This window comes from Nicotiana sylvestris, chromosome 11 (assembly GCF_000393655.2).
Source record: "Nicotiana sylvestris chromosome 11, ASM39365v2, whole genome shotgun sequence".
Lineage (NCBI taxonomy): Eukaryota > Viridiplantae > Streptophyta > Magnoliopsida > Solanales > Solanaceae > Nicotiana > Nicotiana sylvestris.
The window spans coordinates 93,940,967-93,956,679 of NC_091067.1; the positions used below are offsets into that span (position 1 = coordinate 93,940,967).

Consider the following 15,713-nt stretch of genomic DNA (forward strand, 5'->3'; position numbering starts at 1 on the left):
GGCCTGATGGCCTTAGTGGGATGTTCTACACAAGTGCTGGGACATTATAGCTGAGGATGTGCATAATGCTGTAAAAGCTGTATTTAGTGGCTCAACACTTACCAAATTTTACACTCACACCTGTATTGTTATGATTCCTAAAGTATATCATCCCCAAAGTTTCTCTGACCTCAAACCAATTAGCCCGTGTAATGTGTTTTCCAAAATTATTTCTAAAATCCTCAATGCCAGGCTCTCCAATATTCTTCCCAGGATCATCTCCAGAAATCAATATGGCTTCATTAAAGAGAGATCAATCTCAGAAAACATCCTCCTTGCACAAGAAATCATCAACGACATCAACAAGCCAAATAGAGGAGGCAATGTTGTCCTGAAACTTGATATGACCAAAGCATATGATAGAGTCTCATGGATTTTCCTCAGGAAAATTCTTAAGAAAATAGGTTTCAGTGACCAGTAGATAGAGATTATCCATAGATACATCTCCAATAATTGGTACTCAGTGTTAGTTAATGGAAGAAGATGGCTTATTTCAATCTGAGAGGGGCTTAAGGCAGGGAGACCCTCTCTCCCCTTCTCTCTTTATTTTAAGCGCAGAAATTCTTTCACAAATGATGAACAACCTCCATAATATAGTAAGTTACACAAGTTTTTATATGAATGCTAACTGTCCTAAAGTTAACCATCTTTCTTTTGTAGATGATACTATTTGTTATGTAATGGAAATAAGAGATCCATGAGATTGGTATTAAGCACCTTAAAGGACTTTGAGAAGATTTCTGGGCAACTCGTCAATAAGAACAAGAGCTATTTTGCAATGAGCAATAAGACCAGCTTGGTCACTATCAATAGAATGAAGGCTATTACTGGCATGAAATATCAAAAGTTTCCAATCAAATACTTGGGATGTCCTCTCACAAAAGGGAGAAAGAAGATTGAATTTTATTCAGATATTGTGAACAAAGTCATTGGAAGAATCAGAGGATGGCATACCAAACTTCTCTCAACTGGAGGAAGAGCGATCCTCATCAAACATGTTCTCCTGGCTCTCCCTATTTACCTTTTGGCTGCAGTTAATCCACCAAAAGGAACTATAGAGCTTATTGAGAAATTTGTTGGCAGATTCTTCTGGTTTGGGCAAGAGAGTGGAGGAAAATATCACTGTGCTGCATGAAAAAACTTGTGCTATCCTTGTGGTGAAGGAAGTGCTAATTTTAAGAGACTCAGTGATACATGTAAGGCCTTTAGAGCTAAGTAGTGGCGGAATTTGAGAACATCAAACTCTTTATGGGGATCCTTCATGATTACTAAATACTGTGGGTCGAACCACCCTATTACCATTAACTGGAACAAGGGAAACTCGCAAAACTGCAAAGCCATATGTGACATCAAAGAAAAAATGGAGCTCAATATTGTTTGGAACATTGGAATAGGAGATGTCTCCTTTTGGTTTGACAACTGATGCTCACTAGGTCCTCTATAAAAGATTACTACCTCTAAGGTCCCAATGCCACACATCAAACTGAATGAAATTCTTCAGAACAACACCTAAAATTGGAACATGCTCACCATTCAACCAAATGAAGACACCAAATCTCATCTGTTATCCTTAGGCATTGAATTTGAAGCAATTGCGATGACAAAGCCAATTGGAGCCTTTCCAAATCAGGAAAGTTTACCATCAGCTCCACCTGGAATGCTATTAGGCAAAGAAAAGACCACAACCCTCTCTATAATAACTTATGGACTAAGGACATTCCTTTCAAGATGTCTTTCCTCCTGTGGAGAGCCGTAGGTAACAGACTTTGCACTGACAAGAGAGTGGCCAGGCTTGGAATTACACTAACTCCCCAATGCTGTTGCTGTAACTCTATCAATAGTCGAATTGATATGGAAGACACTAATAACATATTCTGCCAAGGTGAACTTGCAAGGAAAATTTAGAGGAAATTTGCGGGGCCTTTGGGTATTGGTTGGAATTTCAACAACTTGAACATGACCTTTTTAAGTTGGTGGAACCATAAATCGTTCAATACAATCTCGAGATTCATCATCAAGAACCTCCCACTTATCATTTGTTGGGATCTATGGAGATCAAGATGTTGCAACAAGTTTGAAGGGACTAGACCCTCAATGTATAGAACCAGTTCTAATATCACTTTTTTCTTTTGCAGATGATCAAGAAATAGTTTAGCAGAGTCCGCATCGGAGACAAATGGAGCAGCATATACATAGCACGTGAAGCACAGATCCTACAGACTAGTAACATCCCAGTTAGATGGTTTAGACCACCTACGCAAATATTCAAGTTGAATAGTGATGGAAGTTACTTTAACGGGCTATGTGGAGGGGGAGGGATTATTAGAGATCAAGAAGGAAATTTCATCATGGCCTACTCCATCCCTCTAGGAGCAGGCACCAGCAACTACGCAGAACCAGAAGCACTTCTCTTTGGGTTGAAATGGTGTGCAGACAGAGGTCTTGAGATAGCCATATGAGAGTCTGACTCGCTCCTAATAGTCAAGTGTGCCAAAAGAGAGTGGAAGCCACCATGGAACATCAACAAACAAATAAAAGAGATCCAGAAAATGATTGAAGATCACAACTTCAACATCAATCACTGCTTCAGAGAAGCCAACAGACCCGCAGACAGTTTAGCAACTCTGAGTCACAGAATTGAAGGAACAAGATCTTCAACCTTTTCTCCGATCTTCCTAACCATATAAAGGGCCTAGTAAATATGGACAAATGGGGCTTGCCTACCTTCAGAATTAAGCACACAAAACCCTCTAACATCATCTATGATCCTCCTTGAGCATACTCTGATTTTGCTATTCTTTAGTTAGGATATAGATTGATAGTCACATCTCAGTGATCATGTACAAAGTTTGAGTTGCCAAATTTAAATTGTAACTTTTTGCACATCAATAATCAATGGTGACTGTTTTATTACAAAAAAAAGAATGGTTTCGAAGAAATTAAAAAAAAAACAGGTATAAGGGCGATATTTGTACATCTCCTCTAAAATATAAGCAGTTTCTGCGGCAATGCTAAAGTGCAAAGAGCTAACTGTAATTAAGCCTGAGTTGGGGGAGTTTTTATCAACATTGAGTCTTATCATTTCATAAGATAAGATGAGAAGTACGCTGGAGAGGACAGACAATCACCATCGACTTTTTAAGGCCATTTCAGTGAGCATGAGGAGTGTATCGTTCGTACTAGTTGTCGTTGCCGCAATATGGATTTCCAATGGCTACTTCATACATCCATGTTCATCATTAGTCGAATCGGACCCTAAACCAGCCCCATGGCCACCCCAATTCCACTCCCTACTGTTCGTTAACTACAGCGGATCTTTAAGCCTAATTGACCTTTGGTACGATTGGACCAACGGCCGCAACTTCAACATTATCCAGAACCAGCTAGGGAAACTTCTCTACGACCTCGAATGGAATAACGGCACCAGTTTCTTCTATACATTAGACGACAATAAGGAGTGTCGTTCCGCGCAGCTTGATGTTGGGATTCTCAGACCTAATTGGCTTGACGGAGCTACTTACCTTGGTCAGCGTTCCTTCGACGGATTTCTGTGTAATGTCTGGCAGAAGGTCGATTTCATTTGGTATTACGAAGATGTCTTCACCAAGAGACCCGTCCATTGGGTTTTCTATACCGGTACATCCCCTTATAAGCATTTATTGATTACCTAGCAAAATGGTAATTAAACTGGTATAACTATTGATCGCGTTAAACCTCCAAATTTTATACTTAAAATCCATATTAATTACACTGGTTCTGGGCTTTCCATATTACTACTAAAAGAGTGACATTTATTAGTATCCTGAGTGGCATATAGTTACTTATTTCTAGAAGTAGGATTCCGCTTTTTGTCTAAAGGTTATGCGATTACGCCTATTTATAACGAAAATATGGTTGAGAACATTGCAACGAAGGAGTATTCTCCTCTCAATTCATCATTGCACATGGCAGCAACAACAATAACAAAGAAGTCAGCGAAAATGTGAAATCCTACAAGTGGAGTCTGGGGAGGGTAGTGTAACCCAATGAAAATGTGAAATCCTACAAGTGGGGTCTGAGGAAGGTACTATGTACGCAGACCTTATCCCTACCTTACGAAGGTAGAGAGGCTGTTTCCGAAAGACCCTCAGCAAAAGGGCAGTGCGGTGTACTAAGCTCCCGCTATGCGCGGGTCCAGGAAAGGACCACAAAAATCTATTGTACGCAGCCTTATCCTGCATTTCTGCAATAGACTGTTTCTACGGCTAGAACCCGTGACCTCCTGGTTACATGACAGCACATGAGAAAGTAAGAAAGAACTGATTAGTAGACCAACTGCCCTGCTATATTGTTTCTAGGATATAACAATATAAATGTAAATAAATTATTAAATCAATATTAAGGATACCAATATAAACAAAATTGCATTGTTATTCAATAATGAAGTTAACTCTGTTTTGTTTATCAATGTAAGGTAAGTACAAGTATAAAAACATCACCAAGTAGGTGCATTCAGGGGTGCAATACAAAAAGCTTAGACTTAAAATCTTACTGCACTTGTAAGGAGTTGAGGTATTCTATCAGAATATCAACTTCATATACATTTGTCATGGTGTAGTCAGGTCTTCCCGTTACATTGAAGCTGTTCTAATAATCCACTTTTCACTTTGAAGCAATAATGGATTGTGATTTGAGATGACCTTTGGGCAGTACTGATTGTTTAATGAACCTGAAAGCATCATCCCTTTCCAAAGAAAGCAAAAATCTGTCTATTCTTGATGCTGTTCACCCAGGCGTTCATTTTGCCCATGTGAATCTACCCTCTTCTAATGGTGGGTCTATCAACTCAAGATTTTCTATGAAATCAGAGAATTCCAACATGCCTCTAGCGATTTTCTGATTATTACTTCTTTCAGTTGCATATCTCGTCACATTGAAAATCTCCACAAACAACCCATGGTCCATCCAAAATCCTCTAACAGCTGTTACCTCTTCCCACACTTCAATTCTTTCTATTCTTCTGTTTGGAGCATATACACTTGTGAGACACCAATTGAATGTGTTAGAATAGTCTGAAAAGATCACTGAAATTGAATGTGTACCTTTTAGAACTTCAATTTTCCACCATATTTTCATGTCCGAAGTATCAGAATACCCTCATTGTTCCCATCAGCTTCTAATATAGAAAAATCACTCCCTCTGCTGGTCCAAATTTGTCTGTCATCTCTTTCCGAGTAGACCTCCATCTTGGTCTCTTGTAAGCATAAAATATGTGCCTTCCATTTTTGAATTAATAAACATATATACAATACTTATTTTTTCCCTGTTGTTTAGTCCGCTGACATTTGAGCTTGCCGTCTTGAAATTCATCTGATTACAAATGAGTTCCGTTTCCTGCCTTTGTTGTTGATTCCTTCCCTTTCGTAGTTTATATGACATTTAAGCTTCTCCACTTCTGTTCTTCCTTTCTGCTTGACTGGGGTCTGACTAGCTGCAACTAACTTTCCCCTCTTCTCTGTTCTCTTTTTATCCATTTTAAGCAGTAGCTTCATTCTTTCTTCCTCAAAGCCTGTAATACCTCACCCAACACATTACTCACTCTTAGCATATTTCTTCGGACCCTTATTGTTGCTGTCGTTTTATTGGAAGTTGCTTATTCTGCTTGCATGTGACTGCCATCATCATGCCATGGTAATTCTTTCACGAGTAAAATAATGAGGATAACAATATAAATAAATTTTTAATTCAAGTTCCATACTCCATTATTTGTGAAATCAAAGATTAAAAACTAACCTACTCTTACTCCTGATCTCCAAATTATCAGAAAGTTACCCAAATTAGAGAGGAACCATCAACAAAGAAAACAAATAGTAAGCTTCAAACCTATATAGAACAGCCACTCCATGATTTTGAACCCAAACTTTGAATTCCATGGATTTTCCGACCAAATCCAATCTCCAGCCACCTGCTTGTGATTCCACTTCTAAGTCACCCATTAAACCTTCTTAAGCTTCACTTCCTCCAGCCTACTACTCCATTCCTGCTTCGAGTGTGCAACTATAATGAAACCATATACACTACTTCAGGGGAATCCGGTACTGGGAAAGGAGAATGTTCCGTTGGCTACACGGATTCGATGGATGCATCCTAATTCGTTGAACACTCCATGAAGATTTCATTAATCTGTTTTCGAACTTCTGTCACCATTGTCTTTGATGATATCTCTTATCAACTGAAATTGTTCTGTTGGTCACCATTGTTCGATCAGTCAGAAGAGACTTCCATTGCCGCAACATGGATCTCCTTACCAAACCTTCCCCAGAGGCTAGAACCTGTTTGCAAGGGGTCCTCCATATTTGATTGTGTCAGCAGTAGGCAAGCCCCTGGCATTGATAAGGCTACGAGAGAGAGGTTGTGTCCTGGCATGGCTAAAGTCAAAGCAGAAGTAGATCTTCTAGCTGAACTACCATACCATATCTTGTTGCAATGCCATGACTTCTAATTAGAGTTTGTCTCTGTAAAAGGAGATAAATGTAGGATAGTAGAGCCAAATGGGATATGATTAAGATAATTACAAAAAGAAATTAAAACATTCTAGTTCTTGAAATGTTTCTTATATCTTAAGTAAGCCATCTCTATAAAGGGCAGCCCGGTGCACTAAGTTCCCGCTATACACGGGGTCCGGGGAAGGGTCGGACCACAAGGGTCTATTGTACGCAACCTTACCTTGCATTTCTGCAAGAGGCTGTTTCCACGGCTTATATATAATCAAATGCCGTAAAGCCATAGCTTCATTAAGCTAAAAATGACCCGACAGACCAACAACAGTCATGGATTAGTCGCGAGAAGTTGACCAGATAAAATAACATCACAACGGTTATGGATTAGTGCAAGAAGTTGACCAGATAAAATAACATCTGCATTGGTTGAGCTACATCAGGACTAAAGAAAGTCGACGAAAACTAATTTTTGGCTCTAAACTTCAAAAGAGGTCAGTTCTAGTCTTTTCTTTTGCCACTGATGTATTCACGGCCTGACCTATAATGCTCAACTAGCTTTCTGAAGTCAATCGTCTATGTACAACTACCGAAGGCTTTCTGGAAAATTCTGAGCTTTTTTTCTTCCTCTTTTTTGTTGACAAGTTCCGAGTTCTTTCTTCCTATTCTACTTCACCTTTCACAAGCTATGTTTATAAACCTATGCAAAAAATATCTTGTTGCAAGATTGATATCTCATTGTTATGATACTCTTTATAAAGGATGTTCGTGTAATGTTGCAGGAAGGTCTATTCATGTCATGACGTTTGAAGTGGGAGCAGCTCTGGAGGATGCAAAATGGCAGGCCCCTGTATATTGTTTTGAGAATAAAAAGCCTAACGAACATCCTGCATCAGAGAAGAGTATTGTCGATATTGGCTTCCTAGAATATGAATCAAATGGTATTTTGAGAGAGTTCGTATAGCGTATTACTATGTAAATAGTTAGATGTTTTTTGTTATGTAAATGTATTTGCCTTGGTTTGAAGCCTGTATCAGAAGTTAAGAGGATGGAATAATAAATTCAATCCCTTACTGTATTAACAATCAGAAGCTTGCTGAAATGCAGTTAATTGTTAGGATATGACTATAACCAGTTTGTGAGTTTATACATATGGGTCATGGGAGGTGGACGCAAGTTGTGAGAATAGGAAGAAGTTGCTCTTTTCTAATTCATGAATTCGGCTAGATCTAAAGAAAGGGATAGTTGAAAGAACCAAAGGAAAGGATAGCTGAAAGATGATTTTTGAAAATGTCAATTCTGACTATTACAAGATCCAGTTCATGCAATGCATATATACCAGATAAATTAAATCTATATATATATATATATATATATATATATATATATATATATATATATATATATAGAAGCCCTCTGCAAGGAGTCTTCTTCTTCTCTCTCTCTTTTTTTTTTTATAGATAAAAAGTAGTTGAGTACTGTTAATAAAATTCATTAAGAATAGGAATTAGAATCATGTACCTGTTACGCAGCGGAGTAAAGTCACAACCCAGAAAATTTGCCCTAAGTCCAACTTTGATTCTCTTGGAAAACAAAGTATAGTTCCACTAACTAAGGACCCATTTGGCCATAGATTTTGCCAAAATAAATTTGGGTTTTATTTGGGAAACACACGTTTGGCCATGGATTTTGCCTACATGTTGGCAAAATCCCAATAGCTGGTTTTGGGCCAAAATATCACTATTACATTTTTTAAAAATTGCCCCAAACTTTTGTATTTTATAAAAGAACTCACAATTTATTATTTTGTAATAATGTCGCTTCGTCTTCTCGGTCATCTGATAGTGTATTATGTAGTTCATTATAAAAATGATAATTTTGTATTAAATTTATTTATGTTCAGGACTATGGTTTGCGATAATATAATGAATGTTACAGATAATGGTATTGTAGGGTATTTGTGATAGTTTTTAGAACTTGTGGGTATAAGTCATGTTTCATATTTTTCCAAAATAAATTTGGGAAATATGTTTTGAAAACTGATGTCCAAACATATTTTCATCTTCAAACCAAACTTCACCCAAATCAAAATTTTCGAAATAAATTTGGGAATCTATTGTCAAACACTAGCTCAATGTCTTTCTTTATGTGTTTTTTTGCAAAAAAAGGAGAAAACTCTTCTCTGTTAAAGAAGAAGATTGATAAGAAGAAGATTGACAAGAAGAAAGGCTCGTTTCTTTTTCTTGGAATTTCTCCGTTAGAATAGGAAGCCCAAAATAAGTTTTTTAAAGGGAAAGAAATTAACTGCTTTGAGAAAACTGCTCTCAACTACACCCAAACGTGTAGTAACTTCTCCAAAGAAGTTATTTTGTTCTCAAACTCTATCTCTTCCCAAATGGGTTGGATCGGCCCATATAGAGCGACCAGGTATCCAAATTTAATGCCCAACATCTCCCACTTCTCCCATGATGGGCTGGAACTCAAACCACTATCATGAATAAATAACACACTTAATTTATACAGACAAGTAGTTCGTGCGACCTGCAAGCATCAAGAGCTATAATATATTTCAAACCTACTAAGGTTATTCTAAAGCTCTATGTAGAAATCCGATCACATTCGGAAATGATTCACTACTATCATGAAGATGTTATTACTCGCTATACCCCAGACATCACCCGTTACTCCAGTAGCTAGTTATTTGATTCCTCATCCTCGAAAGAGGTGAACTCGAGTTCATGTTTAACTTTGTATCCACAATTATACCTAATACCCTCGTGGTAAGTGTAATGGTCGACCTACGAATACAAGTTAAATTACTAAATTTTAGTCTTCTTCCCTTTCTACTCGAATCTTTACATTCCAAATCAACTGCTTTCCTAGACATGCGCTGCATTACCGAATCACTCATGGCTATTAGTGGCATGCTAAAGTAGCAACACTAATTGACACTTCAAGAGACGGTAAAAGGTCAAAGGGTATACTAATAAAAGTTGATATAACTTCTTTGGGAGCTCACACAATGAAGAAGTAGGGACTCATTCTTCTATTATCCCATTGGTCGATAGCACACATGGTATGAAACACATGTTACAGTGTTCTCACCTTATATTGGTGCGCGTGTGTTATTCTTTTAATCATTCAACACTGTACAAATCTTGGTCTAGACACTTTCAAGTGTCTAGCCCGAGTTTCGCACATCAATAATCCTCAAATCATCTTTTTAGGTAAACTCGCATTTGGCTTACAAAACAAGTCAAGATCAAATATTGAAATTCGTAAGTCTGATTAGTTGTCAAGACCGACTTCTACAAGTAAATATAACCTCGCATTATCCAATGTTCTATAAGGTCTCATCTCTTCACGATTCTTAACGTAAGAGGCGATTGCTCGTGTGAGAGAGCCAATCTCGCGACTTGTTCGACACACTTTATCAACAAAACATCCATCACATGCATACGAAATATAAACATAATTCAAGAGTTAAATATTGATGAACATATTATAATACTAAAGTCATTTTATAATAGATAATTATGTTCATATCCTTCGCAAACCTAGAGCCATAACATGTTTCTCAAACAGGTCTCTAGATATCGCCTTTGTAAAGGGATCAGCTATCATGCTTCACGTAGGAATGCATTGTAAATTTATCTCTCCACTTTCTACCATGTCTCTCACAAAGTTATACTTGATGTCAATGTGATTGGTCTTGCTATGATACTTAGGATCTTCTGTATATGCAATAGCCGTTTGACTATCATAATATAGAGTCATGGGGATCTTGAGAGTTCTTTGTAATATCCAAATGCTCAAAGAATCTCTTCAACCAAACAGCTTCTTGTACTGCAGACGCACAAGCCACGAACTCAGCTTCCATCGTTGAAAGGGCTGTACAAGTTTGTTTCTTACTTTTTCATGATATAGCACCATCATTAAGTAAGAAGGCATAACCGAATGTTGATTTTCTATCATTCCGGTCACCAGCCCAATCAGCATTTGTATATCTTCTTAAGTATAAATCATTTCCACTATAACATAGTGAATAATCTGCAGTTCCCTTCAAGTATCTAAAAGTTCTCTTCACAGCTTTCTAATGATCTTTTCTAGGATTGGATTGATACCTGCTAACCAGACCTACAGCGTAACAAATGTCTGGGCGAGTACACATCATAGCATACATCAAGCTCCCGACAACACTTGAATATGGAACTCGAGACATGTCTTCCTTTTCATTTTTAATCTTGGGACACATTTCAAGGCTTAAAGTTTCACCTCTCGCTATAGGAGTATCCATGGATTTGCAACTATTCTTGCGAAAATGCTCCAAAATTTTCTTTATATAAATTTCTTAAGATAGACTCAATAACTTTTTGGAACGGTCTCTTTGGATCTTAACTCCAAGGATATAGTGTGCCTCGCCCATATCTTTCATGTCAAATGACTTTGAAAGCCATGACTCGATAGTTTTCAAATACTCCAAATTGTTTTCGGCCAATAAAATATCGTCCATATAAAGAGAAAGAATTACAAACATCCCATTGGACTTCTTCACATAAATGCAATGGTCTTCATTGATCATGATGAAATCATAAAATATCACCTCCTTATGAAATCTCAAATACCATTACCTTGAAGATTGTTTCAGGCCATAAATAGATCTTTTCAATTTACAAACCTTCTTTTCTTGGCCTTTAACGATGAAGCCTACATGTTGTTCCATGTAGATTTCTTTGTTTAGTTATCCATTGAGAAAAGCTATCTTCAAGTCCATTTGATGTAATTCCAAAATCCAGACGTGCAACAATAGCCAAAAGTAAGCGAATTAAGGTAAACTTCATAACTGGTGAAAGTGTTTCCTCATAATCTATTTCGGCTTCTTGAGTAAAGACTTTTGCCACCAATCGTGCCTTGTATCTTTCTATTGAACCATCCGCTTTGCATTTAACTTTGAGAACCCATTTGTTCCCAATGGCTCTACGACCAGGCGGAAGGTCAAGTAGATCTCAGACATTGTTGGTTTTCATGGACTCTAATTCTTCTTTCATTGCTTTCATCCACTCATCTTTTCCAGGGCTCGATGAAGCCTTAGTCACAAACTTTGGCTCATCCATTTCTGTGGGAGATACCAAGAAAACATAATCTTCAATTTCATAAGTACGTTTGGGTATATTTTTCCTGACACTCTTTCGTAGTTGAAATTCAGGTTCGTTAGAAGGATTTTGGTATTGGGAATTCTCACTCCCACTCGGATCAAGAATAAGATTTTGATCAATTTGATTATCAACTATGTCAGAAGCACTTGCTTACTATCTGAGTTCAATATTTCATAAAGAGGCTCTCCATTCTTTACCTCGCCCTTCTTTGGAAAATTATTTTCCAGAAATGTGACATCTCATGATTCAATCTCAGTAACACTTCCATTCTCTAATTCACCAATGAACATATACCCTTTGGAGTGTTCTGAATATCTTATAAAGATACATTTCTTTTCTTTTGGACCTAATTTACCAAACTTGCTAAAAGAATCTTTTACATATACAACACAACCCCAAGGTCGTAAATTCTTTAAGTTTGGTTTATGAACAGTCCATAGCTTATAAGGAGTGGAAAAAATTGATTTAGAAAGCACTTTGTTCAATATATAGGTTGCAGTCAATAACGCATCTCCCCAAAAGGAGATAGGTAAATTTGCCTGCGCCATCATGGACCTTATCATGTCCAGTAATGTTCTATTCCCCCTTTCTGCTACACCAGTTTGTTGAGGTGTGTACGGAATAGTTAACTGTCTAGTGATGCCCTTTTCAATACACAATTCTTCAAATTCTTTTGATAGATATTCATGCCTTCTATCGGCTCTTAAGGTCTTAATCCTTTTGTCTAATTGCTTCTAAACTTCATTCAAATATTTCTTAAAGCATTCAAGTGCTTCAAATTTATGAGAAATCAAATAGACATAACCAAAGCGTGTGAAATAATCAATGAACGTAATGAAATATAAAGCACCGGACCTAGCCCTTACATTCACTGAACCACATATATCTGAATGAATTAATTGCAATGGAGAATCAGATCTCTTAGCCTTTACAAATGGTTTACGTGTTATCTTTCCGGCAAGACAATTTTCACAAGTTGGCATTTCAATTTTAGAGAAAGAACCTAAATGTCCTTCCTTAGCCAATCTATTCATTCAATCCTGCCCTATGTGACCTAATCTTGCATGCCATGTAATAACATCAACATCATTGTTACTAGAATAACATGCTATAACACAACGATCAACATAATAGTTATACGTAGAAGCATTACAATCTAACACAATAAAACTATCATAACGATGTCCAAAACCATAAAAAACATTGTCTTGAGTAATTCTAAGACCATTGCAACTAAAGTTCAAATTAAAATCTAAATCTAGAAGAAAAGACAGAGAGACTAAGTTTCGTCGAATCTCTGAAACATATAGAACATCATGCAACATCAAAGATCGGCCACCACACATGTCCATTCTGCAAGTGACTATCCCTTTGACTTCAAGCTTTGCATTATTTCTCACATATACATGCTTTGATCCAGGTGAAACTCGACGAAACTGTATAAACACTTCTCTATCACGGCTCACATGGTCGATGGCCCCTAAGTCTACAATCCACACATGATAAGATTCAGTTAGCAAAACAATGCTAGAAACATATATAGCACTAAGATATGCATTTTGAAATGCTACCTATTTGGCTCAGTGCACTCACGAGCAAAATGCCCTGGGACTTGGCAATTATAGCACTTCATCTTGCTCTTGCCTTTCTTCTTGTAGAACCGTTTTCCTTTCTTGGAATTTGGCTTGTTTCTTTTCTTAGAGGATCCTTCTCCAGTCTCCTTACCTTTACCGTCATTTTTCCAGTTTCTCTTGCGCTTGAAGCTTGATCTCTTTGTACCACTTGATTCTTCCACAAAGGCATTAGGTACAATTTTAGAAGCACCAAGTCGCTCGTCTTCAAGCTCCACATGACGGGCAACATCAGCAAAAGTTTTGATGCTATCATTGTGGGTTAAGTTAACCTTCAGATGTTCCCAATTATTGGGAAGAGACCGAATCATTGCCTGAATTTGCTGCTCATAAGAGAGAACATGGCTAGCACTTTTTGAGTTGAGCAATCATATTTGACATCACCCTTAGATGTTGCTTGACACCGTGATCATGACGTTTTTTGTACGTGTTAAACTTGATTGTCAGCTGTCGAAGGCGAGTCACAGTTGTACCCCCATATGCCTCTCTTAAACGTGCCCACATGGCTTGAGCAGTAAGATATTGCTCATATTCGTAGATGAGATCATCAACAACTGAACTTGCAATAATTCCACATGTAGTGGAATCTTTCTTTTTCTAAATATTGTAAGTTTTCAGATCCCTCATGTGTTGGGAAGTGTTACCCTCCTCTGTGTGACTCATAACATGGTTAATACTCTCAAGAGAATCTTGATCTTTGAGTACATACCACATCTTACGACTCTAGATATTGTAATTTTCACCATTCAATTTGTCACCCTTGTTCAAGTCCGCAATGATATTTTTCGATGCCATGTCTGTTATTAGAGATAATTTTACAAGTTTAACTTATCAATATATACTTCAGTCAATTTATGTATGTGACTACACACTCAAGTAAATTAATTATAATATTAATTCTACATTTAGTATAGAATCGAACGGTCACTACGTTTCCATCCATCATCTATATCTAAATATGTTACTTAATATTAAAATCACTTCTTAGTGTGTAATTTATTTCAAGTCTCAATCTATTAACCAAAAGAATATGATAAACAATGTATGTAACTGGTGAGATAAATAACATAATTTAAATTTCATTAAAATAAAACATATAATAACAATTTACATGTTTGCTAGGACTTCCATGTACCAATCGAATACTAACTCTTGCACATATAGCTAAAAGGTGCACTAGCCAAACATCATGATAAATCTCAGTTAAAATTTTGCTCCAAGGCTCTCCAAGAGAGTCTGCTAAAATAGCTAATGCTTTCTAATCAGTTATCTTTATGTATTAGACAATTCAGCTCTTTTTAACTGAAAAAGGTGCACATATTCGGGAACGGAAGCATTAGGGCCCATTTTAAATTCTTTAAATTCCCTAAATTTCTTTTCTCCTTCCCTTCGTTCAGCCCTTCGATCCCTTAACTCATTTGCCTCACCCTTGGGACATTCTTGATGACTTCAGGCTCCGAGTCTGAATCATTATAGAAATAAGTCCTGCGACGACGTATCCTTCTATGTTATCCCCTTCGAGAACTCCCACTTGAAATAATTCGAAGTTGTCCCTATACATCCATATCTGAAATAGGACCAAGGAAACAATAAGAATGGCTACAACTATTCAATATGACAACATATGTCACAATAACTCGTAGAAATATATCAATGCAAGGGATTAGGGCTAAACTTGTTTTCTATATTAAGAAACTAGTCACTTTTATGTATGTAGAACTGCTATGTAAATCTTTTTGGCGCTCCTATGAAATTGAACATTTAGTAACCTTACAGCAGTTTATTAACAGAACATGCAATGGTTTACTTTTGGCTTATGGCACATTCAGTTTTTCGGACTTGTGAAATCCAACTCCAAGTGAACCTCAGAGTCATAGGATATAAAGAGATGTTTATATCCAACATCACTTTTCTGACTAAATTAATTATGGTCAAGATTCTATAGGCCATATCCTAACGCCTCCAGAAAAAGAATGTGAAAGGAGTATTCTGTTGTCTATTATAACAATGACACATTCATCATTAAATTGATATGTAGATAATTTCTACAACATGACATACTTTGTTTAGAAAAGGATATCATTCTGATAGGTCTATTTTCTATAGAACAATTATACATATCAAAACATCTACACTTCTCTTGTTTTTCTTTTTAGTCGGCAATCTCAAGATAGTATTTAACATCAATTTGTTTATTTTCTAAAGTAAAACTCAATTCCGTTATCCAGTTTTCGGCGCACACACAAAAAATATCAGCCCCTGTTACAAACAAAAATTATCGGTAACGAAGTATATATCATGGTGGCAGTAACTAGGAGTAAACAACGTAGGCTCTGATGCCATTGTTAATAAAATTAATTAAGAACATGAATTAGAATCATGTACCTATTACGCAACAGAGTAAAATCACA

The 15,713-nt window shown here is 36.9% G+C and overlaps 2 protein-coding genes across 2 annotated transcripts; one reads left to right on the forward strand and one right to left on the reverse strand.

Annotated features, from left to right (window-relative positions):
* Positions 1-3,119: 3,119 nt before the first annotated feature.
* LOC104213854 (uncharacterized protein At4g14100-like) lies at positions 3,120-7,646 on the forward strand. Its single transcript, XM_009763403.2, has 2 exons — positions 3,120-3,675; positions 7,298-7,646. Exons 1-2 carry the CDS (start codon positions 3,135-3,137, stop codon positions 7,477-7,479), a joined length of 723 nt encoding a protein of 240 aa, XP_009761705.1. The 5' UTR covers positions 3,120-3,134; the 3' UTR covers positions 7,480-7,646.
* A 5,059-nt stretch (positions 7,647-12,705) lies between these two features.
* LOC138881339 (uncharacterized) lies at positions 12,706-14,016 on the reverse strand. The gene is made up of 4 exons (XM_070161558.1): positions 13,947-14,016; positions 13,687-13,856; positions 13,265-13,625; positions 12,706-13,157 (listed from the first exon to the last, which is right to left on the reverse strand). The coding sequence occupies exons 1-4, from the start codon at positions 14,014-14,016 to the stop codon at positions 12,706-12,708; spliced, it is 1,053 nt and encodes a 350-aa protein (XP_070017659.1).
* Positions 14,017-15,713: the final 1,697 nt, after the last annotated feature.